At 39.0% G+C, this 25,444-nt stretch overlaps 1 protein-coding gene across 1 annotated transcript in view; it reads right to left on the bottom strand.

The window, feature by feature from the left end:
- Positions 1-3,169: 3,169 nt before the first annotated feature.
- LOC105051323 (uncharacterized) overlaps positions 3,170-25,444 on the bottom strand; it is a 33,730-nt gene continuing 11,455 nt past the window's right edge. The window contains exons 5-11 of the mRNA XM_010931695.4: positions 20,978-21,123; positions 20,726-20,873; positions 20,545-20,628; positions 11,851-11,966; positions 6,256-6,314; positions 3,670-3,760; positions 3,170-3,580 (exon numbers count right to left, since the gene is read on the bottom strand). Of these exons, the coding sequence (XP_010929997.1) occupies positions 3,353-3,580; positions 3,670-3,760; positions 6,256-6,314; positions 11,851-11,966; positions 20,545-20,628; positions 20,726-20,873; positions 20,978-21,123 (872 nt within the window). The 3' untranslated portion in view covers positions 3,170-3,352. The remainder of the gene's footprint in view (positions 3,581-3,669; positions 3,761-6,255; positions 6,315-11,850; positions 11,967-20,544; positions 20,629-20,725; positions 20,874-20,977; positions 21,124-25,444) is intronic.

Here is a 25,444-nt window from a genome sequence, read left to right as displayed (position 1 = left end):
CCTCCTATGTGTTACCATCTGGTGGAATATGACAAAATCTGGAGCCCTGGACATTCAGCTATTATCGTTAGCCTATTAAATAAGCACAGACGTCTTATTGTGCGGGGGTTGAGAGATCAGGATGCCACTCTCCAGCCAATAAGAGAATTTGATACAAAATAGTGCGCAAGAGGATTGGACAGAAAGGGAGCCTTAGCCTTGCGGCAGCTGAATCAAATTGGGAACCTCTACATCATCTAATAGCGATCCAACCGGAGGGATTGGACCAATACAGAATGCTTGGAGACGAAAGGAAATGGATTCGCGATATACGCTTATTCTCCATGTTCCAACCACCACCTTGTAGGCCCTCCAAGGAGTATCGTATATAAAATTTCTTAACGAAGTCGGAGGATGGAGTAGACTATTGGTTATGAAACGCTATTGCTACCGTGCGGTTTCATATTGTTAGTTATTTGGTGATTTTCGTTTAGCCTCATTTTCTTTCCTTTGTACATCTCTTCAAATAATTCTTTTTCTTTCTTTTCATGGAAGAGGAGGGAGATTACTAACCTGCATTTTTTTGAAAAAGGTGAAGGTGCGAAAGATGAGAAGATGAAACAATATGGAGTGAGGAAGAGGAGGAAAAAGAAAGAATATTAGGACAAGTGGGGAGGGCACCCTTAAAAAAAGTCACTCTACATCTAGATTTGCTGTTGTCTGAAAGCCGATGTCAGTAGAGCAGATAATAAAGTAGCATCCATTTATCCTGATTTTTAAGAAGGATTTCTCCTGTTCACTTCTTTCCAAATCCAGCCCTCAGCCCATTATACCTTTTGTTTCAATACCTTAGCCCTCTACATCGTCCATGGTGAAAGCGAAGTACGAGAATGAAAGCGAAGTACGAGAATGCCCTCCAAACTTGATATTGGATGTTGTGGGCAAATTATTTGTGCACCGTAGGCGGTATAGAAAATCCAACATAGAATATATCATCTTGCCTAATTAATTCATATAGTCATTATTTTTTAATACATATTTAATATCTGTAGATCAATTTTTTCGTTTAAAAATTTTATACGACGAAAATATCACTATTTTTTTGTAAAATTATGACATTCTGTGTCCATATTATAATATCGTACGTTCGGAAAATCATAATTTTTATCCACAGGATGTTATAATATACACAGAATGTCATAATTTTTTTAAAGAATATGGATATTTTCGTCATTCAAAATTTTTAAACGAAAAAGTAAATCTGCATGCACTAAATGCGTATTGGAAAGTGGTTGGATAAAAATATCCCTTCCATATTATGACATCCTGAGCTATAATACGCTACAGGATGCTATAATTTTTTTTTCAAAAGACAGATATTTTCATCATATAAAATTTTTAAATAAAAAAGCCGACCTGCAGATATTAAATACGTGTTGGAAGGCGGTGATTATGTAGACAAATCGGACAAGACGACGTACTCCACATTAGACATGGGCAACGGGCCGGGCCGTCCATTATACGGCTCGACCTGATACGAAATGGGTCGTGCCAAGCACAGCCTGTTAGCTGCACGGCCCGTTAGCTATAGTAACAGACCGTGCCTGTTAGCTGAGGATTTGCGGTCCGTGACCCAAGGTTGGGATGGCCCATAAAGACTTGGGCTGGCATGGCTCAGGGCCAGGCACGGTCTAAGCTCGACCTGATCTTCTTTTTTTTTTAATTTAAAAAATATAATTTTTTTATAATTATAAAAAAAATAGAATATTCGTAAGAATCCAATATTTTTTTTTCAAAATATCCCTTAAATTCTCTTTCACATGCACAATTGAAAACAAAATTTATACCTATTTGCATATACCTGAAAACCAATAACATGAGGTTGAAAAAATTAAGGGCTGAGTGAAAGAGACTGACAATGTGATATGCCAAGAGCACCACGCTTAATGAGATGGGTAATGCACGTGATGCAGAAGCTTTATAGTAACTAATCACACAATTATAGATGCAATTATGAGCTACGTCAACCACACGGCATCATAAATATTTATTTTCCATGCTATGCTTTATTTCTTATATGTTATTGTTTATTTCCTTGAAAGATATGCCATGATTTGTTTTCTTACATATCATTATTTATTTCCTTGAAATATGTTATTTGTTTTTTATGAAATATATTATTTATTTTCTATGGTTAGAGAAGCAGATTTGGTGGCATTAACCAGTGATTCGTTATCAATACCATCCATTTTTTGTCCTCTCCCCTCTTGAAATCATGTCCAAAAAGTTTATGACAACATCCTGGCAATTTGATTGGATAAAACAAAAAGAATATATTTATACCAAGACACGGGGGTGGGGGTTTTAAAATGATAAAAAATTCAAAAATAATTATTATCAACTCAAAAAAATAAAAATTTAATCGTTACGAATCAGACATGATCAGTCTCTGATCTGTGACGATATTAAACGGATCAGACTTGACACAACCCGTAATGGGCTTAAACAAACCATGCTTGATATGATTTGTTTGAACTGATTTTTTTTTTTTTAAAAAAATCATCCATCAAGCCCATGGCCTACAAATCCGACAAATTATAGATTGTGCCAGGCATGGCTCACCAAACCCTATAGGACCATCTCAGACTGGAATTTGGGATAAACGGATCCTAGCTAATACGACCCATTTGAACCATAACCCAATGGACCTGAGCCATGCCATGTGCCCATGTATACTCCATATCGAATTTTCTACACCACCCGCAGTGCATAAAGAATTTATCTTTGGTTGTCTCCCGATGCTTTTAGTAAAAGAACACCCAAGTAGCGTAAGGTTAACGGATTCAAGTGGATTACAGCAAAAGAGGGCAGCCACTATTTAACGTTCCTACCAGTATTAGCAAAAATATCTCGTCTGCAGCATGTTTGACTGATAACCACATAAAAATCCTCTCTTTTTTTGGCCTGGCGCAGCTGTTCTCTAAAGACGAAGAACAGCAAACACCAGTCAGTCTAGAATCTGGATTAATCCAACTATGATAAGATGGCTTGCCTCGTCAGACTAAAACCTTCAGCTAAAACTGATCAACAATTGCGATCTTTTGAAAACAAGCACATATGGAATTCATATCATCCATACATGCACATTCTCAGTCCAGAATTTCGTCCAAAGTTCGACAGTCAGGAAACATTTTAACTGAAGGCATCGTAGTCAGATGATCACTTTTTAAATACTGTGCAGCACCAGCACTCAAGCATATAACAAAATTTCTATGGAATACAATAACTTGTAAAGTATATCAACTCTTGAGCCAGTAATTCTTTATATCAATAAGTTAATGGTTACACAGCACCAAAGGATGTCAAGTATACCTTAGTGGAACTCCGAGATTTTAAAGATACGAGCAGTCCCATCACTTGAGACTGAAACAAGAGAATTCCCATCGGCAGAAATGTCCAGAGATTGAATGGTGTCAGCATGGCCACTGAAAGTTCTCAAGCAATTGCCGGAGAGAGTGTCCCAAATCCGCACCTTTCCATCCACACAGCCTGTAGCTACATACTGAGATGTACCCATCCAAGTCAGGCATGTTACACCCTCCTGCCAGTCGATACCCAATAGTGACCATAAGAACAAGGAGAAAAGTAGCAAAAGATTTTGGTGTGTGCATGTGAGGAATCAGTACATACTTCATGGTCACATGTGCATCTTACTGCAGAACGTTGTAGATCCCATATCATGAGCTTTTGATCCATGCCTCCTGTTGCAGCCCAAGGAAAACTGCAGGGTGATTTCATATGGTTAGTGTCTTTTAAGTCGCAAATGCAAATTACTAGTGATGATAGGCTTCATGCAACCATACACATATATGCACATGTTGCTCACCATCATACACAAGACAAGCAGCATATGATATTTTTGTCCTAAGGTCTGGTAGTTCGGTAAATGTTTCAGGTGGTCTTTGACTGAAAAAATTCAACTAAAACAAATGGCCGACATTTGTCCAAATGAGTCAAAAAAATAAAATATAATATTAACAAACAAAAAGTGTAATGATAACTAATGTTGAAAACTAATAACAGAATATATATAGCTGAAAGAGGAAAAGAAAACTCATGAGATTATATATTATGTGCAGGAACCAGAATGCAGCTAAGCATTTCAAGTTCCTTTCTCTTCACCACAACACACCCCGCCCCACTTAATTTGATTTCAGAGGCTAGATACCATGCCCCTTGGGCTAGCCTAGACACAAGGACCCAAAAACCCCTAATCCCTAAACACTAGCTCCAAACTAAAAAGCACCATGCATCTCCAGTACGGTGCATTGTATCTTGGAAGCCTGCAAAACTGCCACATATGCAATAATTCTAAATTTGTTAAGCAACTTGACAAGATTTTAACCCATAATCTTCCTTAAACCAAGAAGAGTACCAAATAGAAAAGGTCACACAATTTTGATATGTGGATGAACCAACGCCCACAATGTCGGTATCGGGTACCGTATCGGCACTTTACCAGTTCAGTACGGAATGGTTGGCACGGCATCAATATACATCCTATATTGAAATAGCTTTCAAACTATTTTTCTCAATTTTTATCTCAATACGATATCGATCTGTATGCTCCAGTATGGGCCATACATACCTTAATGCACTTTAATATAGGTCGGCACAGGGCTTGTACCAACTTGAAGTAGAGTTTCCTATTGGTTTCCTCCCAATATGATACAGGGTGGTATGGCAGGCCATAATGAACATAAGCATATTACTAATATGATAATGTATGTTGCAAATTCAAATGAATCTTTAAGCCTTAACCTAAATACAAGTATCTACAAGAAATGAAAACAGATTAATTCTCTTTTGGCAAAACAAGCATAGATTAGAAGGAATGGATTTTTCATCCATTGGATGAAAAAACAACTTCAAACACTGTTTAGAACCTGCTGACAAGGTCTAACGTTTTTGTAGGCTAGGATGTAGGTTGACAGTTCGACCACAGGTCAATCGCAAAGTTGACAGCCAGATCTTTTGTTTTCTTAATTTTTGCAGTAGGCTGCCCTCTTTTCAACATGTATCTTCCACCTTCCTCAAACTCACTTTCTGTCCTACTGAATCTTCAAACAAAGATGATTAGCAGTAACAATGATCACTGAACTTCCAATGAAAGCAATCAACAAGAACAATTGATGAAATCCAACAATGGCAACAGCCAGGCATGGCCACTGACAAAAAGTTCCAAGGGCAAAGGTATTCAACTTTCCTAATTACAGATCGAAGGGATGAGGCTTTGGCCATGAGCATTAGGGTCAGGGCTTTTACTGCATAATGGATGAAGGGCAGATGTTGAGTATGAAGCAAAGGAGGTGCCAAGCCAGGACTATCAGAAACATCAGAATACAGAATCCAAACAGGGTCTTGATGTTTGAATTTTTTTTTCTTTTTGTTTTGTTTTTGCTGCCAGTGGAGGACAGAGTCCTGTGTCATATGCATCCCCACCACCAGGGATGGGGATGAGGAAGGGACTGGGCGAAAAGAAGAGAATCAGGGTCCTGGTGCCCTTTCTTTCCCTTTTTTCTTCAATATAATGTATGCTACCTGGGAATCGGAGTTGCTTGGGGTTCAAGCGGTTGGATGATTTGGTTCAACAGTTCAGAGAATATTTTTCTAAAAATCCACGTCTATGCATGATCTTATCCATTTTTCTGATCAGCTGACAGATCAAACAGGATGGGACAACCCATCCAACCCTGACTGATCTCCAAACACTGACTTCAAGTCTCTAGTTTAGGCCTCATAGTTTTAGAGTTATCCAGAGTTAAGCACAATACTCTCACCCTAAAATGAATTTCTTCAGGATTTTTTGTTTCAGTCAGCATTTTGGCTTGCAAATTGTGCCTCCAAGATGAGTAAAACTCTACCTCATTAAATGTTCTTGATTGACAACTCCATTCAGTATTTTAATCAATTACACACCAAGAGGTGCCTTTGAAGAATATAGCATTTCCAAAGCATCTTACAAATTACATGCTTCTCAACAATAATCACATAACTAAAATAGAAGTAACATATTAAATCTTTAAGAACTGCACCATAGTAAACAAACAACTTAGAGATAATCAGCTAAATTTCTCGAAAATAACATTATCAAATATCAACTATATAAATGCGAACATCAATTTTCACAGCACATTATTGTGTACCTAACAGAAATATGCTTTTACTATGCAAATTTAAAAAGAAAGCATGCTTATTCAGGGATAGCAACCATACCTTGGCGAAAGTCCAATACACTCCACAGAGTCTGAGTGAGCATTTAATGAGCTGATCACCTAAAAAGAGCAGGTGCTACCAGTAAGGAACCAATTTCCCTAATCCACATTCACATACCATATAAGACTCTATAACTTGATCATATTATGCAAAATAAATAAAATGAAATTAAAATTTAAAGTAACTGGAGTGATACGAACTAGTTCTTCAAACCTAAAGCCCAAATAAACCGACAATTTCTGGCCATCCATAAATTTTTCCGATGGCTACCAAAAGTTGCTGATAATACAACCAAGTCAAAAGGGTTTGGCTAGTTTCGAGTTTCAATTGAAAATAATATGATTAAATATCAGATTGATGATACCATTCCTATATTATATGCTATTAATATTGCACATTTCAGCTTATGAATAGATAACATTATCCTAAGATAAATTTTACCATGAAGGCATCATTAGCCATCAGTCCTATGACATGGTAAATGAGTAGATTTCATGCAGGACCCCTCATAAGCATAGCCATGACCATTAAAACTTGTCCCAGCAATTTGGGTTCAGCTCTATAAATCCTTATTGCTCACCTTGTCCCAACACTGACGTCCAGAAAATAAGAAAAATTGTCCAGCACTTCTGTTTCTATCTCTTACACGGTATTCCTTAATAATGTAACAATTTTTTTACTAACATCCAGAAAACCTTTTTTCTCTGACAAAAGATCAAAATGATTGTAAAATGATTTGCCATTTATAGAGCAAAAGCAACAGCTGAAGCAGAACAACCAGTACAGTCAAAACCCTCCAACACCTCCCATTAGATATCTCATTACCACTACACTTACCAATCAAACCATTAGCAAGGATTAATCTAGCAGCCATGGGGATAAAATAAATTCATAATGAGATCATATGAGGAAGAAAGCACCTGTCAGAGGGACTGAATCATGGTGTGAATGAACTAAAGCACCTATCGAAGTAATGATTGCTAAATATTTTCCAAGTGTCTTCCAGTCTTTCTTGAAAATGAACTAAAGTGTGAATGTGCTCTTGTTGATTACCTCGTGTGATATTGTTTCTTAACTATTTCAGTTTTTAATAAACAGTAATCCTTGTTGATTCCACTGCTTACATTTTTGAGTTTTTTGCATATCACACTCAATATTTCATCGAAACTGCATATAGCACCTCTCTTTATCTCTATTTACATATCGAATCAAATAATATTAATTTATTGCAAGAAGAACCTTGGGTTAGGGTTCCATGAGCAGACTCCATAATGTAGATGTTAGCGGGGACTGTTGGTGCTTTATGACTGAAATACCATCTAAATTTATCATTAGATCTTATCGATTCCAAGAATGGGAAAATCTCCCACTATTCTCTTTTACTTCCTTGAACCAAACAACTGACTATCAGGGATCATCAATGTTGTTCACATCAATTGGTCATTCTTGTCAACGGGCCATTCGTATCTTGAGCATTCTGCATTCTCCTCCCTCTCCACTTTGGACCAGTTTCATCTAGAACCCAACCAGCCCCTAGAGATCAATTGAATCCTAGTCAAAATCCTGTTGGTAGCATAGCACCTTATAGTGGGTGGGGAACCACCAGGTGTCCCCCTTGTTGCCATCATTGCTGCGGCGATGGCGAACGATATGGACTAGACAAGAAGGTTGGCATGGAGGGAGTTGAAGAGGTTAGAGTGGACAACCTCGCAAGTTAGTTGAGGGCTCAAGGCCAAGGGCTGGACTCGACAGTTTCCTACATGATTTTGGATTACAATAGAAAGAATAAAATGAAAAGGCCAGTGAGAATTAGCAAACAATGGGAGCCAAGAATTTTTTGAAGAGATGAAAAATGGTGAACCAAGAGGCGGATCAAGAGAGAACTGATGACAAACAAAGGCGAGGCTGCCTAGCGAAAAAAAGGCGAGGTAAGGACAATCAGTGAGGTCTGGCAAGAGAGGGGAGAGGAGCTGGCAGGCAACATCTCTGTTGTAGTTATGGGATACTAACATCCTTGTTGAGCAAAAGCCCTTTGAGGTGTTGGCACTGCAACAAGCTCGGATGGAGTTGTGGTGTAGCTCCTAGTAGTCACTAAAGGCATGAGGGCCATATGTGGTGTTTGTTATTAGATATAAGTGCACATTGTCACTTATTAATAGAGGCTTTCCAGTCATTTCATAAATTTAACATTATATACTTTTCTTGTTATTCTTTGTTTTAGCGTTTTTACAAAAGCACATAGTTAGCATTGCTTCGCTCATTTCCTCAATCGCTTCAATATCCTGGAGTCAAATGGAGCATTAGCAATGACACCCCATCATAGCTCAGCTGAATGATTTCATACTCTAGCTGAATTTCCTTGTTTTCTAGAGCTTGCATTTTTTTATGGGAAGCACATTTCTGTGGATGCTATCATATTCACCGTGGTGGAACCTAGTTTCTCCATGCATTAATATAATATTTTTAGAACTTCTTCCTGGTATAACCTTAAATAACTTTGGATGTGACAAGAAATTAAATAATAAATTAAATAATTATATAGATCAAAGTTCATTGTCTTAATACCAACTTCCATACAGATACCATGTTGGCATAATGTTGGTATACCTAGCAGTCAATTCAGCATACCAATTGCATACAAGCATCGATCCAATAACAATATGGTATGATATGCACGACGTGGGACGATACGCACCGATATGATGGACCTTGATTTAGATCTAAAGCGAGTGAATTAAGATGATAATTTAGTGATATTCTTCCCAATGGAGTGGATGTAGTGAGGATGATCATTTCCCATCCTCATCTACTAGCATACAGCAGACATCCTTGTGATACACGGATGTCCAAATTCATGGCCATGTGTAGCGTATCCAACTAAAGCCTAACGAAGGGTATAGATTGAAGTCCCGCTAAATGCCCTGCCGCACTCAAAGACAAATGCATCGATCCTCTAAGTCAAAGCTTGAATGCAGGGTTGTGGTTGAACGTATCAGTGCCAATGACAGCAATGCTTTGGGGGTCATTGAGAGGAGGGTGATGGAGAGAAGGGGACTAGAAGAAAGATGTCGATAATTGGGACCATGGTTTGCTGCATCAATCAGCACAGGTGCATATCGACCATACCATACCATATCGGAACCAAACAAGCACACAATACAGGAGGTGTACCAATTGTTAGAATATCAAACCAGCCCCCATACTGAGGGTATCGATATAGTAACAAAATGGTACCAGTATAGGGTTCGATACCGAGATGGTAAACCTTGATTGAGATGGATGGGTTTCTTTTATTGTTCATTGATCTTAGTTAGGAGTAACCAGTGATACAATGTTTTGCCATATCTATTACCTTAAATAGGGGCTATGGACCTATGGTAAGACAGTAGGCTAACAGAAGGGACCATGCAAATTAAATAATATTATTTGGATCAATTTATAAATAGGGAATAAAGAGCAATGTTATATGTAACTTCAATAAAATCTTGGGTGTGATATGCAAAAAAACCCTTTCCTATTTTTGGCTACTTATTGAACTATGTAGCTGATCCACCTATCATATCTGTTACATCTTAAAGTAAGGAACCTGTTGACATAGTCTACTAGAAGGTATAAAGTACTTCTACGGTCTACCATACAGATATAAATCACTCTTTTTGAAATAAATTAGTTGTACCATGAAGTAATGTTTGTATCTATAGACAATTGCAACTAAGGTTCGCTATTTTAGTACCGGACCCTATACCCTGGTACCATCCTATTACCTTGTTGGTACTCGGTACGCCCATTACGGAGGTCGGTATGGAGTACTGACACTCAATATGTCCCTCCTACACCACATCCTAGTTCGGCACTAGTATGGTATGGTACACATGGTACGCACCATTATGGACCTGTACAGCAAACCTAGGTTTCAACATTAGAAGTAGAGAGGGGGTTGCAATGTACACAACTAAAAAATACAAATGTCTTCTACCAAGCGATGTTGATGCTATGTTAGCAAACTCTATTCAATTTAGGGCTGGGAGCTGTAAAAGTTTATTTTGAATGAAAATTCAGTTTGCTACATATAGTCAAATGGCCATCAAGGGTAAATGATTTAGAGGGCCAATTCACAAATTAAGTGCATTTGCAATAAAGGATTGAACTGAATGCAGACCAGTAATCGGTTGTCGTTGTTGTTATACTAAGAACCTAGCATGGCTAGGTTTCAGATCATGATGGTGTTAAGACAGCAAGTGGCAACATTTTTTTCGTTTACAAATTTATCAGGATTATGACTAGTTTAAGACCAAACAATGCAATAAATTTGTCGTTATTCATAAACTAAAGAAAGCAAAATTAATTAGATCAAACAATACATGTTTTTACTAAAAAAAAATGTACATGTCGGCAGTCTGGATTTGTCATATACATGAGACAAGACATTGGAGTTACAAGCATGCACAGGTTCAAGGTGCTGTACAATGAACGGATCAATCAAAGTCTTTTAATGTGCAAGCCCAACTAACCCTTCATAGGAAACACAACAACATTTGTGCATAAAGCATGTACGTGCCATTTGATACATGCTCAAATAGAATTAGCTCTATTTTTTTAATGAATTTCCAATGTATATGCAAACATACATTTCCTAGTTTTTGTTTACCACTTCATTCTCTAATTCTCAAGCAAAATATTTGTAGAGGATGGTTCACAAGTAATTCTATTTTAAAAGGTCTTTACTGTTAAATTCCTTTTTCTCACACAAGGATCATTTGCAGGTGACTCAACTATTGGCTCACCACCCTGCTAAGGAGTATGCATTATATGTAGTAAGGATATTAAGCCTTTTATGCCATCACGATGAAAGCTTTTTCTCATCAAAATTGAGGTAGCACATTATTGTTGATATACATATGTATCACTTCATAAGCACGGATAGGTTGAGTCCCAATGATGTATGTATTATCATATGCATAAATAGATACTAAACATGCATGGGTAGATATGCATGGCCAAGTCTGAACTTGGCATCAAGTATATGTCAATGTATACAGATAGAATGGTTCAGGCAGCAACTTACACAATGGGATTGTTCAGGTACTGTTCGCATAGGTTAAATACCAACCAAAGCCAAAATGGATTTCTGACAAAGACTCATAGTAGTCAAGAGCACAGAATCCAAAAGGCTGCACTCTACAGCAATTTTTAAAGAAATTAAAGAAAAAAAAAGCTATCCACAAATCTCTTTCTATAGTCATTTTAAAGCAGACTATTGATTGTAACAATGCAATTTAATTCTTATTCATGAGACAAAAGTTCAAATAATAGAAAGCCATAGCATCCCATATTTGACAGGTATAGAAATAAAATGTATCATGTAAACAAGACATTTTTATAGTAAAATTAAAGAAAACTTCAATTCTGGAATTAAAATCTGTGTTCCAGGTTGAATTGTACAAAAGAATCTACTTGATCTTTATTTTATTTTCTTTCCACTAAGATGGTCATGTCATACATGGTGCACATAATATTTACAAAATAGAAACTACTCTCATAATGGAAAAGGCAAAGATAAGCAATAAGAATTATCAACAGGAAAAGGGAACTAACCCGCCCAGTTGTTATATTCACCATGTGAATAGAGCTATCGTTTGAGCCAGTAATAGCAATAGTAGAATCAGAAGTTATTGATAAGCATGTCAGTCCATCAGTATGATATGGATGTCCTGCAAAATTAATTGTTTCACCATTGGTTAACAAATACTAGAAAGGCAAAGTGTTCCCCCAGGATGCATGGCACAATAAAAAAATTATAAATTGAGTCTATCCAATACAACCACCGATAACAATTTATCATAACAGATGCCCATTTCACATTTGATAAGCAAAACTGAAGAGACAGTAAATACAACATACATAAGCAACAACGAGTCCAAAACTTAAACATCACAAGACAATACTATAATCTCTTTCCCCATGACTACATAGACATGGATGTCAGTTACTTAAATCAAGCACCAATTAGTACCAATGTGGTATCAACAATGAGGAGGCAGAGCTATTAAGGAATTCAGCATTGGAAGTACCTAGGAAGCATCTGATAGAATTAAAATTAATGGTACAACATGATAAAATTTTTCATTTGGTTGTTCAATACACAAAAATGCCTGGTTTAGGGATTCACTTAAACAAAAACCAGTAAACTAAAGAACGGTATATTCCTTTTGGCCAACTAAGATTGATTTTGCTGAAAGAGTATTAACAATGAGACACATTTCAAAATTTGGGTGAAAATACAGGAAGATCATGCTTGAAAGGAAGCAAGATTCTAGGTAGGTGTGGCACACTTGGTAAAAGATTCTAGCAAATAAGTGATGAAGAAATGACAATTACAAAGATCAACAAATGTGAACTTGAAAGTGCAGAATAGAAAAATCTAGCCACCAAACAAATTTATCAGGTTAATTAAGAACAGTCTCAATTGATCTCTCTTAAAAAGTAGTCTATTTCTTCAAATTCAAGTCCTCAACAGACAATAAATAATACACAACTCTCCTCTTTCTCAAAAGGAAAAACATGAAGTTATTTTAATTACAGAGACATGCATTTCTTGGTCAAGCTAGCTGAAGCTAAACTGGCATTACAGAAGACCTATCCTAGGCATCCTCAATTATCAACATCTATCAAGCAAATGACATCAAACACTGTCCACATGGTTTAATAGACTAAAATATCCAAATTTATCTTTGAAAACAATAAGAAATGACGTTGCTGTTACTTATCCAATTACACTTTCTAGTTTTATCATCTACCTAAACTTCAATTAACATAGTTTATATTACAGAACTTGCTAACAGAAAATAATTTCCTTCATAGCAGGAAATAATTTCTTTCATAAAAGGAATATTATTCAGCTTGGTTAAATCATAGGCGAACTGAAACCAAGCCCAATAACCAATCTCCCCAATAGTAGCTGCCCAAGCAGCCAAAAACTTGAGACTATACTGGCTCCAAAATTTTGTATACCAAACACATGGTTTAAGTAGACTTTTAAACAGGTTAATCTTGGATTATTATGTTGGGTTTGTTCAAGAGATACTTTCATTAGATGATCATAAATTGACACTGCATCATATTTGTGTTAGATCAGAAGCCCCCCTTGAAGAAAACATGTTATATCTGGCTTGTGAATCCCCACATACTGGTAGGCGGTTGTCCATCCATCAATCTGAGCCCGACTCGATCGGGTTGACAACCTAGCCAAGAAGTTGCATTCTTATGAAGATCAAGATGCATAAAAAAATATTCAAGTTTGTTATACCAAATAGTGAAATAAAATCACTAGTCAAGGAGGACAGCAGGAGGCTGGCTGGTTCTGACCAGTACTTGATGAGTTGATGGTGAACTGAAATAAAAGGAATGTCAAGATTGCATGGTATACATGCAAAACACCTCCAAGGCCCCCAAAGATAGTAAAGCTTTTCTTACACTCACCTCTTATGCTAGACTGCCCACTCCATTTCGATTGGGAAACCGCTCAACAAATACAGTGACAAATGATTTAGAGCTCACAACATTCAAAACCATTCAATCTTGCATTTGCAATATGAATCCCTCTTTTAGGGAACTTAAAAATGCCTACTCAGGTTTCAACAGATAATTTCTAAGAATACAAGATTTAATAAGTTTTTTTTTCCAATCTTAATAATAAATAAAGAAAAAATTACAAAGATACCCGTTCAAGTTTGGGCCATTTACACTTACACCCCAAAAGTTTAAAGTGTCAATCATCCACCAAAACTTCAAATTTGTTGAAATGTGGCCCAACCGTCTATCTAGATCCTAACACTGTTAATGCAATAAGAAAAAAGACAAAATTGCCCTTAAGAGGTTGTCCTTTGTCATTTATTGACATGCACAAATCTCAAAGCACTCCATTCTCTAACATTCATTCACCTGCATAGATCTTAAAGCATCACATCTTTTGTCATTCATTTGCCGCACAAATCTTAAAGAGTTTCAGCATCTGCCTGCACAGATTATAAAGGGCTCTTTGTCTGTGATCCATTTGCCTACATAGATCTCAAAAAGCTTCATCTGTGATCCATTCACCTTCACACATCTCAAAATGCACAGATCGTAAAGCATTATTCTCTTCATCCATTCGCTTGCACAGACTTAAAGCACTCTATCCTCAGTCATTCATCTGCTTGCACAAATCTTAAAGCACTCCATCCTCTATCATCTATCCACTCGCACAAATCTCGAGCACTCTATCCTCTATCGTCCATCCTCCAAGATCTCAAAGCACTTCCTCATTTGTTGTTCATCCACCTATATAAATCTCAAAGCACTCCCTCCATTCATCCGCCTATATGGATTTCGAAAGTACTCCATTCTGTCATCCATCTGCTTGCACAAATCACAAAGTAGCCCGTCCTCCATCATCCCTCCATCTACATAAATCTCAAAGAACTCCATCCTCTGTCATCCATCTACTTGCATAGATCTCAAAGCACTTAATCCTCTGTCATCCATTCTCATGCATAGATCTTAATGCGCTTCATCTACTATCATTTATATGCCTGCACATATCTTAAAGCACCCAATCCTTTGTCATTCATATGCCTGCATAGATCTTAAAGCACCCAATCTCAAAGCACTCCATCTATCATCCATCCATTTGCACAGATTTTAAAGCATTCCATTCTTTATAATCCATCCATCTGCATAGATCTCAAAAGACAAAGTAGTTCATCTACCAGCACAGATCTCAAAGTGCCAATTTTTTTCTTTTCTTCTCAATTCCCGTCAAAACAAGAGCCTTTAGTAGGAAGGGCAATGTTGGAATTTTACAAAATAAGTATCATGTGATCCTCATGTGATAACATTTTGTAATGGAGATGGACAATTGAGCCACATTGCAACGAATTTAAAGTTTTGGTGACTAATTGACATTTTTTAAACTTTTGAGATTTAAGTGTAAATCACCCAAACTTGGAGTGTCACTGTAAATTTTTCTAAATAAAGCTTTAAATCCTCACATTAAGAGCTTGAAGAAGTTACAGCTGAAACATTAATGGCACCAAGAATTAAATCCAAAGAGCACCAATAATGCATCTATCAAAAGATTCAAAACCAAAGCTTATAATGAGAATTCCCGTTGTCCCAAAAACATTGACAGATGTAGGAACAAATAGTCATGTATTTAGAATGGAATTGCATGGTATGTAATTATGTATCAAGGTTCATCGTGCCGATACGGGGCCTAGACTGATCAACTGGTAGTGCTGTTCAGTACGCCCCTATACTGTTCCGTACCAGGCTCAAAGCGATACAGCAAGATGAAGGGAGAAAGGAAAGAAAGAGGGGGGAGGAAAGACAAGAGGGAGAAATAGAGAGCCTCTGGAGGCCATCGGAGGGCTGTTGCGCTCGCTGGAGGGCCGATGAGGAGGGAGAAAGAAAGAAAGGAAAAGAGAGAGGGGGGAGGGAAGGAGAGGGGAGAGGAAAAGAGCCTTCGAAGGCCTGCTAAGGCCACTGGAGGGCCGAAGGAACCAATCTCATTTTCTTTTTTTATGGGATCTCAACAAGCCGTTGCTGACTTCACCTGATATCCTCTTAAAAAAAAAAAAGAAACCTGCCCCTATTTCGATTTGCCGTCCCTGGCCCTCTAATAGCCTCGATGGGCCTTCAGAGGCTCTCTCTCCCTCTTCCCTTTCTTTTCCTCTCCCCTTTATCTCTTTTCCTCTTTCCTTCTTCCCACCTCCTCGTTGGTCCTCCAACCCTCCAGCAGGCATAGCGACCCTCTGGTAGCCTTACCAAGCATTCGAGGCTCTCTCTCCCTCTCCTTCCCTCCTCCCCTCTGTCTCTCTTTTTTCCTCTCTTTCCTTCTCCCTCCCCCATCCCCCCTCCTCGCTGGTACCTTGTTTCGAATGTCGGAACTATCCCAGTCCAGTGTCAGTACATTTTGGAATGATTTGGCAATCACTAGTCTATATAGGGGGCAAGGAATTGTATTTTATTTTGAAACCTTAGCATATACTTGCTTTAAGAGTAAATTAACTTCCCCAGGTCAAAAGCTTTCTTCCTTTCCCATCTAGACATTTTCTCAAGTCTAGCAAAACCTAGGATGGTTGCTTCCCGGTTATATGAGCTCAAATCAGTTAACCAATACAGTACATCCTCCACCTAGTCAAGTGGCCTCTAGGCTCTATAGCAGGCCCCTCAATTGCCCATAATTGACTTGGTGAGCAATTAGACACCAATTTAGTGGGTTGAAATTCAGTCGAGTCAATTGTAAAGCATTCTAAGAGTTTAATAACGATGTAAGGCTTGTAAATTGAGCTAAGGTTGTCTAAATTTAAAAATAAAATGTCAAAAATATAAAAACTAAACATGGTAAAAATGAAGATGTTTAGATGAATCTGGTAAGTTACCAAGGAAAAAATAAATGAAAGGAGGCATAGACTTGTCACAAGGATCAAGTGATGGAGACCCAACGAAGATGGTATAGACACGAGAAACAAAGTCTAAGGAGGCTTCTCTGAGTACAAGTCCTCAGATCGGTATCATCAATAAGAGGGAAAATCTTGGAGCAAAACAAAAATGTATTGTAATCTTTGAAAGGAATATTGGCTAAGAAGAATTCATAAAATCAACCCACATATTTGGGATAAGGCTTCACAATAATGGTGAATATCAGCATCTTTGAGATATTTGGAAAATAGTGTATCCCAAGCATCTTCAACTATTATTCTTGGGCATTTTAGACATCATTCTTCATCCAAGTGATGAAATGCAGAAGACAAACTTTGGCATTTATTTTTATAGCTACAGTTTTTGCTTGCCAGCTATATGTCCATGGAAGAAAACTCTGAAGCATTTGAACTTCAAGTTTAGCTCTAGATGTACAAATCTCTTGTTTGTAAACATATTATTAACATTATATTTCAAATATCTACCCTTACTCTTCTACATGTTATATCTAGGTGAAGAGTTTCTCACCATGTCCCTAAAGTAAGGTACGGCATACTGTATGGAATCGGTTGGTACAAGATGTACCATACCATACCTATTCAGTATTGGTATACAGTACAAGGGGCATACTGACATTTTATACGCCGAACCAGCCCCTATTCAATGCATGCCAACATAGTAACAAGATGGTACTAGTACGAGGCCCAGTACCGAGACAATATATCTTGGGCGCAAGCATGTCTATAAATTTTGCCTCCACAAGCTCATTATCATCTAGATGTACATTTATTCCCAAGACAAGCAAAAACCAGCTAGCAACTTGAGATTGCCATGTTTTCTATAGTATGGCATATAAAAAGTTAGCTATTTTCATTAAGATTTGCCATCTCAATACTGGACCCTATACTAGTAACATCTTAATATAGTGTCAGTGATGCCCAGTATGGGGGTTGGTTTGGTGTACTGGCACTTGATACACCTCTCTCATACCACATGTCAGTTTGGTACTAGTATGGTATGGTATGCCCAATATGCACCAATACCAATCGATATGGTGGGCCATGATTTTGAACCTTTTGAATTTGTGATCTACCATTAAACCCAACAATGAAGATCATAGGACTTGCACAAGGAAAATGAGGAATTGAATAAAAATTGCAATTTTTTAGAAAATTACAGCTTTGCATTGTAAAATTTGTCTTCAGAAAGATTTGTTGGCAAACAAAGAGGATGGTGTAAAGTGTTTTACACCTTTTGGTCTCAAGGCCTAGGGAAGTCAGGAACAATTGAGGTTTATGAAAAGAATGGAGTAAAGGGAAAAATATTTGATCAGCAGAAGAAAAATTGATATAGAAAGAGGAAACATACAGTAACGCTTAAGTAGGATCAGGGCTTCAATGGGATAGAGTACAGTTATGAGTTGTAACCAAAGGATTAAAATGAAAGATGATTAAAAGGTGCTTAACACTGATCAGATGTCATATCTGAAAATAACATAAGGAAAATGATTACAAGGAGAGGTTGAAGAAGACTATGAGAGAAAACCATTAAAAGGCAAACATCGGATCTTCAAAGGATATCAGTTATCAGATCAGATTTTGAATTTGGTGTTTTACCAGCAATAGATAATTAAGGGCCCCGCTCAGATGCCCTGCTAAACTATCCACCGGATATACCATATATGGTGGAGATTTAGAAGAGCAAAGCAAAGGAGTTAGCATGATGGTGGGACAGGGGTGGAGAGAGAGAGAGAGAGATTTGATTGATGGAAACTTTGGTTGTTCAGCCCTCCAAAAACTGGGAGACTGGAATCATCTATCAGAAAGAATCCAGTATCTTCACTTTTCAGAATTGTATGATCTGCAAAGCTCCCTGATTTGCTCAATTTTTTCTACTGTGGCTGCCTCTCTGAAAATTTTGTTCTGTGGAGAGTTATTCCTGGATAATTAGTCCAGGCATCCAAGCAGAGCCTAAAGAAAGAATGGGCTAGAAGAATATAAGAAAGAGGAGAGAAGAAAAAAAGATGGTTCGAACAAACCACGTTGAGAAATAACATAAAAAATCACTCTAATTTCATAATTCCTGATAACTCCCAAGACAAGTCTAGTAGCAATTTTATCAAACCAAATAATTCCTAACCTTTTATATTATAGTAGTAAGATTCTCTTCCATGTAGTTAACTTAAAAATAGAAATCTTGATCAAATATGAACTCTTCTAATTAAAATAATTCACTTACTGTCATGGCTATGAATAACTCATCTAGAGAGAGGATATATTCATCACTTTAATTTTTGACCAAATATATATCACTTCATTTAAAGTGCAATCACTTGCTACCCTAAGTTTTTGGAATAATAACCTTTCCAACAAACAAACAAATCAAAAACAGCAAACATCAACTCCCAAAAGATGATTATTTTTGCATTATTTGCATCATTCTAAATGCATAAAAAAATGTTGTCTGAACTCTGTAACATTGTTCCCATGGTTTTCTAGATTACCATATAAATTCCATCCCTCAATTTTCGATGCCTGTTACTCTGCTTCGTGTTTTCTGCTTCCATGTAACAAAAATTTTACTTGCTAGACTGATAACATATAAAAGCACAAAAATAGACCAAGCCAATTTGCAAAATTGCACAATGGTCACTCGCACAGTGAATTTGTCAAGACTTAATAATTATTGCGCTTGGGCTCAAAATGCCGCTTCAATCAAGGTTCTGAAAATCAGTACCAGTGGCCATACCAGTCATCGGTAGGTTTGATATGGTACCGGTTCAATACCGTACCAACACATGGTACGGCATGCCAAGTTTTTTGAGATTTTTTTTTTTTGAGTGTCCAATCAAATTTTTATGGATTATTGAATGTTTTGAAGTACAAATTGATATTTAATGATATTAATTAATATTCGTATCATTTCGATACATCTTTAATCAAAAATTTTCCCCCTTGTTTTCTCATTTTTCACAAATTTTCAAACAAAAAAAAAGAAGAGGGAAAGAGAGGAAAGAGAGCTAGGAAGGAGAAACATATGTTTAATCCGCATTTTCTCAGAGTTTTCCTGCTGCTCTCGGTGCTAGAGAGTGAGAAGGAGAGAGAGATTGAGAAACACGGAGAAGTCTCGAAAGACTTCTTTTCTGTGTCTCAGACATAAAAATAGCCCAACATGAGCCGAATCGGACGGTTCAGCTCGAAACAGTTGCGTACCACCTGGTTCGAGCCCAAATAGCCGCATATCGCCCGATTCATATTTTTTTTTAATTTTTGGGTGCCAAAATCCAGGCCTGAACCGACCCGATTCGGTGCCAGTACGACTCGGTATGGCCCGAATCGGGCGGTTCGGGTCAGTTTTCAAACCATGATTTCAATCATGTGACTTTTGTTGTCTTTCAAGTCCCTAATTTAAATTTTAACAGATAGTACTCATTTTCATTTAATACAAAGTTTTTGATGGATGGCTTTTGACTTTGAAGTCAAAACAGTTCAAATATCAACAGAATCACCGTGGCATTCCATGGGTAAAATGGCATCATAATAAGAGCCATAAATCTGCACCTCATAAGCTAAAATTACGATTTAAATCACCAAGTACTATGTTTTTTAATGCCCTGCATATTCAAGCATGCCCAGTAGTTCACTCCTGGAGGAGATTCCATTACCTTTGTTTGATGCTTCAAGCTCACCCATACCAACCTACTAAACGATACCTAGTATCCCATATCCATATCCATGTACACAAAAGCACATTTCATACCCATGTTAGACCAACAAGAAGCATTCAGTATACATAAAAGGTGACTTCAGAAGAAGACAGATATCATACCTCTAACAACATGGATACTCTCCCCAGTCCGAGGGTTCCATATCCTCAAGGATGCATCATCAGAACCAGTACAAATAATCTTACCTTCAAAGAACCATGATGTGGAAGTTGATTAGCCTCATTTGGCATTTGGTTGAAATGAAGAAACATCAACAATTTACCACAATATATTTTTAAGTACCATCAGGAGTAAAAGAACCACAGGTGACACTGCTACTATGACCAGAGAATGTATTGAGCCAAGCACTTTTGTCAGCATTCCACATCCACACATTTGAATCTTCTGACCCTGCTAATATCAAGTGTCCTTTTGGATGCCATTTGAGCCACTGAGCAGTTCAAGCAAAAAAAAAATTCAGAGCTACACAGTTTAACATGTAAAAAGGAAAGCAATAGAATTTGATAGATATCATCAGGCATTCATAAATCTCACCTCAAAACCTTCTCCAGAACCTTCAAGTGTACACTTAAGACTACCTAGAGATGTATCCCATACATGTACAACTCCATCCAGACCTCCAGAAGCAAGTAATTGCCCATCAGAACTGAAGGCTACTGTAGAGACAGTATCTCGATGACCTGAGTATAGAGAGCAAAGAATAAAAACTATAATGATACTGATCCGATAGCTTCATGAAATGTATGGTGCAAGCATTTGGAAGCATTTACATCCATATAACAGAATCTATGAAACAAGAACCCATCTTATTTGAGATAGAGCACCCAATTATGGTCCAATACAATATAAATCATGAAAAACTGGAGTGCCTATGGCATATCCCAGTGGCAATGAAAAAGTAGAAAATTTGAACCCAGCAAGAAAAATGCTAATGGAATATTCCTGTAACTAGCACCAGGATGACTCCACCACAATCAAGGAAGTCCACATTGAGGTCCAAGAGACCAGCATGACAGCTTCAATAAACATTCGAAGCAAATGAGGAATACTGAGATTGAGTTACTTTGTACTTTGGCGTGATTTCATGATATATTGTAGATACAAGGATAATATACGTTGCTCAGAAGAAATCATCATCTTTCATATATTATGAAGAGAACCCGATGACTGGTCAGCTTAAGAGACAGCAGGTAGAGCTCGGTGAGTTAAGGGAGGCTGTGGTGGATGCACAACAATAGGTAGAATGAAACATGCCACACTCACATCCAGCCTAGCAACCACAAAGGTCAAGGGAGAGTAGCTCATCATCACAAGAGCTCTAAGACATCTTTCCAGAGATTTGATAGAGAAACACTAAGAAGAGGCCACTATGGTAGCTGATCTAGTTAGGCAGGTAGGTTGGTCGACATGATGGGCCCAGTCAAGCCATCAAATAGAACCCAGTAGGCAGGAACATCCACTGAAAGAAAATAGCAAAATTTCTCATGCCAGAACCGGCCTTGAATCGATCAATTGGTGGTACAATTCGGTGCAGCCCCATACTGTTCTGTATTGGGCCCGAACCTACATGGCAAAAGCAAGCAGTGGAGAGGAAGAACTGGAGAGAGAAAAAGAGGGAGAGGGGTGAGGGAGGGAAGGAGAGGGAGATGGCAGAGACACTGGTGGTGGCTGCCGAAGGCCCTCAGATGATCGGAAGAGCAGGGAACTTTGAACCCAGAGAGAAAAAGAGAGCGAGGGAGTGGGCGGAGAGGCTGGCAGAGGCCGCCGGAGGGCCGCGGAGGCCCTCGGAGGGCAGGATCTTCCTCTCCGCCCTTTGTCGGATTGAAATAGGGGCAACAGTATTGCAGACTTCACGGTGGAAAGTGATTTAAAAAAAAAGGAATCATGATCGAAACAGAGACAGTCGCCCCTATTTTGATCCGATGGAGGACAAGAAGGAAAATACTGTCCTTCGAGGGCCTCCATGGCCCTTCGATGGCCACCGCCAGCCTCCCCACCCTCTCCCGCTCCTTTTGTTCCTCTCTCTCCCTCCATCTCTCTCTCTATTTTCCTCTCTACAGAGGAAGGTAGAGCTCCAGAGGCCTCAACAGCCCTTTGGTGGCCTCGACAGGCCTCTAGCAGCCTCTTCGGCCTTTTCCTCTCCTTCCCTCCACCCTCTCTCTTTTCCTCTCTTTTCTTCTCTCTCCTCATTGGTGTTCTATTTTTCACATCAGAACCCTCTCAGTTGGCTGTCGGTATGGTTTGACATGCCCCAAACTGGGTACTTTAGGATAGTTCGATGAACCATAGAAAGTAGTTTCTCAAATTAGTAAGACGGAATAAGAAAAGAAAACTATAGTTCCATTGTAGAGAGTGGATGAGGAGTTTGTTCACTCCAATTCTGATGGTGCTAAGACCTCAGATGATCAGTTGCCTAAATCATTTTGCAACACCAAGAATGATGATGATGATAGTTCAAGTAACGATGCATCTAGACGGCTAGGAATAGACAGTGAACGTGGCATAAGTGCATATGACTCATAGTTACATAATCATCGATTTATTGGTAAGTCAAAGTTCACTCATGTCATGCTAGATAGGGACCAAAGGAGGCAATTCTATCCCGAATCATCCAGTTTGGGGTATATTAAACGATATCAAGGTGGAACCAGTACGATTCTGGCACTCAATTCGAAAAATCCGACAACAAAGGGGAAGAAAGAGAAGGAGATAGAGGGAGGGAGAGGTTGAGGAAGGAAGGGTGTGAAAGAGAGAAAGGAAGGGGGAGAGAGATAGAGATCAAAAGAGACAAAGGGAGGGCCAGAACCCTCATCTCAATGGGATCTCCCCTTTTTCATTTCGAAATAGGAGTGATTTTTTTATTTTGCCAACTTGAACTAAAGTCAGGCCGGCAAAATGAAAAAAATCACCCTTGTTTCGAAATGAAATAGAGGATCCCATCGAGATGAGGATTTTGACGAACACCGAAATGAAACCAGATCCCGTGCTGGCCGGTCGATGGTATGGTTCGGTACATCCCCATATCGGTCCCAAACCAACACAGTAAAGAAAATGGGAGAACTGGAGAGGAAAAGAGAGAGCGATGGAAGGAAGGAGAGAGAGGCCGGCCAGCCATAGCGATGGCCAATGAAGGGCCGCAGAGGGCCATGGATGACTGTGGTGTGTAGGATAGGGTGAATCGGAGAGAGAAGATAGAGAGAGAGGGAGAGCTGACCGTAGCCAACAGTGACCACTAGAGGATCAGGGAGGCCCCAAAAGAGCCCTCCCCTCCATCCAGTTGAAAGAGGAGCGAGACACCCTTGTTTCAATTGCAAAATCATGATCCTTGTTGGTTCAGAGTGAACTGTCGGATTCACTGGGAAGCAGCTTCATTGTAAATTGATAAAAAAAAATAAAGAATTGCGATTTTGCAATCGAAACAATGGTGTCTCACCCCTATTTCAACCGGACAGAGTGGGAGGGCTTTCTAGGAGCCTCCCCAGCCCTCTGGCGACCGCCACCAACCATAGCTGGATCTTCCTCTCCTTCCCTCCCTCCTCTCTCTTTTTCTCTTTTTCTCTCTTAAGTTCACCTTATCCTATGCACCATGGTTGCCCGCGGCCCTCAACGGCTACAGCAACCCTCCAACCACCTTTGATGGCCTCTCCAGCCTTTCTCTTTCCTTCCCTCCCCCCTCTCTTTTCCTCTCTTTCTTTCGGTGTTCTAGATTCCATGTTGGAATTGTACTGGTAGGCCACCGATATAGTTCAACCGTCTGGTTCAGGTCAGTTTGGCAAACCTTGGTTTTGACCCTCCGTCTATCTCTCTCAACTTCTCTATCTCCCTCCCTCTCCCTCTCTTCCTCCCTTCCTCTCCCTTTTTCTCTCTTTTCTTCTCCTTCTCCCCCTCCCCTCCTCTGGCTCTAGCTTTGTCCATACAACATATGCCTTATCAAGGATTATACCAAAAAAGGATATCGATGGGTATGCATTGATCCAAAATCCAAATACCATTAAGATAGCATTTTTAACCTTCTAACTATAGTTTTAGATTTTTTTAGCATGTTTTCTTATCCAAATGCCATGTTCTTGCAAGAAATAGAATAGTACCAAGCATGGTTCGCCGAACTGCCCCAAACCAAATGGTTCGGGGCGTGCTGAACTGTACTGATGGCTAACCAATGTGATTCGGATGTTCGGTTTGGAATGCCGGCAAAAACAGAGTGAGGGAGAAGGAAAGAGAGAGAGACGAGGGGAAGAAAGAAAAGAAAAAGGCTGGCGGTAGCCGATGGTGGCCCATCAAGGTCGCCGAAGGGCCACTGAGCCTCTAGATCTCTATGATCCTTCGCAAGATGAGAGAAAAAAAAAAGATAGAGGGGAAGGCGGCAAGGAGACTGGCGGTGCACCAAATGGCCATTGGACAGTCCAAAATGCCCCTATGGCTGCAGCAAGTGCGAAGCCTCTATTTCGAACCCATGCCGGCCGCAAGGGTGATTTGGGCCATCTGGCAGCCACTATGGCCCACCGATGGCCTCCCCGCCGCCTTCCCCTCCCTCCTCTCACCTCCCTTCCCCTCTCCCTCTTCTTATTTTATCTCGTGGAGGATTGCAAAGCCCGAGGCCGGGAGCCCTCAACAGCCCTCTAGCAGCCTCCGCGGCCCTCTAGTGGCCACCATCGGCCTCCCTCTCCCCCCTCTCTCTTTCTCTCTTTTCCTCCTCAGTTCATCCACCGTCTCCATGTCGGTTCGAGCCCAGTACAATCTGGTATAAGGGCGTAATGACTTGTACCGTCGGTCAGCTGGAATGGGGTCCGATTTTGAGTCGAAGATCTTTGGTACGAAGTTAAATGCTATAGTCAAGGTTTTTCGCATGCTAAAGTCATTGATATACATAAATATCAACTTGCAAACTAAAATAAATCAAAATATATTGTGTCAAAATTAGCAATTGGAATGAAAGCAGAGAAAAAGTTTTATATTCATGACGGTAAACGATGGTAGCACCTACAACCCAAAATCACTCAA

This window comes from Elaeis guineensis, chromosome 9 (genome assembly GCF_000442705.2).
Source record: "Elaeis guineensis isolate ETL-2024a chromosome 9, EG11, whole genome shotgun sequence".
Lineage (NCBI taxonomy): Eukaryota > Viridiplantae > Streptophyta > Magnoliopsida > Arecales > Arecaceae > Elaeis > Elaeis guineensis.
This window is presented reverse-complemented; position numbering and strand designations above follow the sequence as displayed.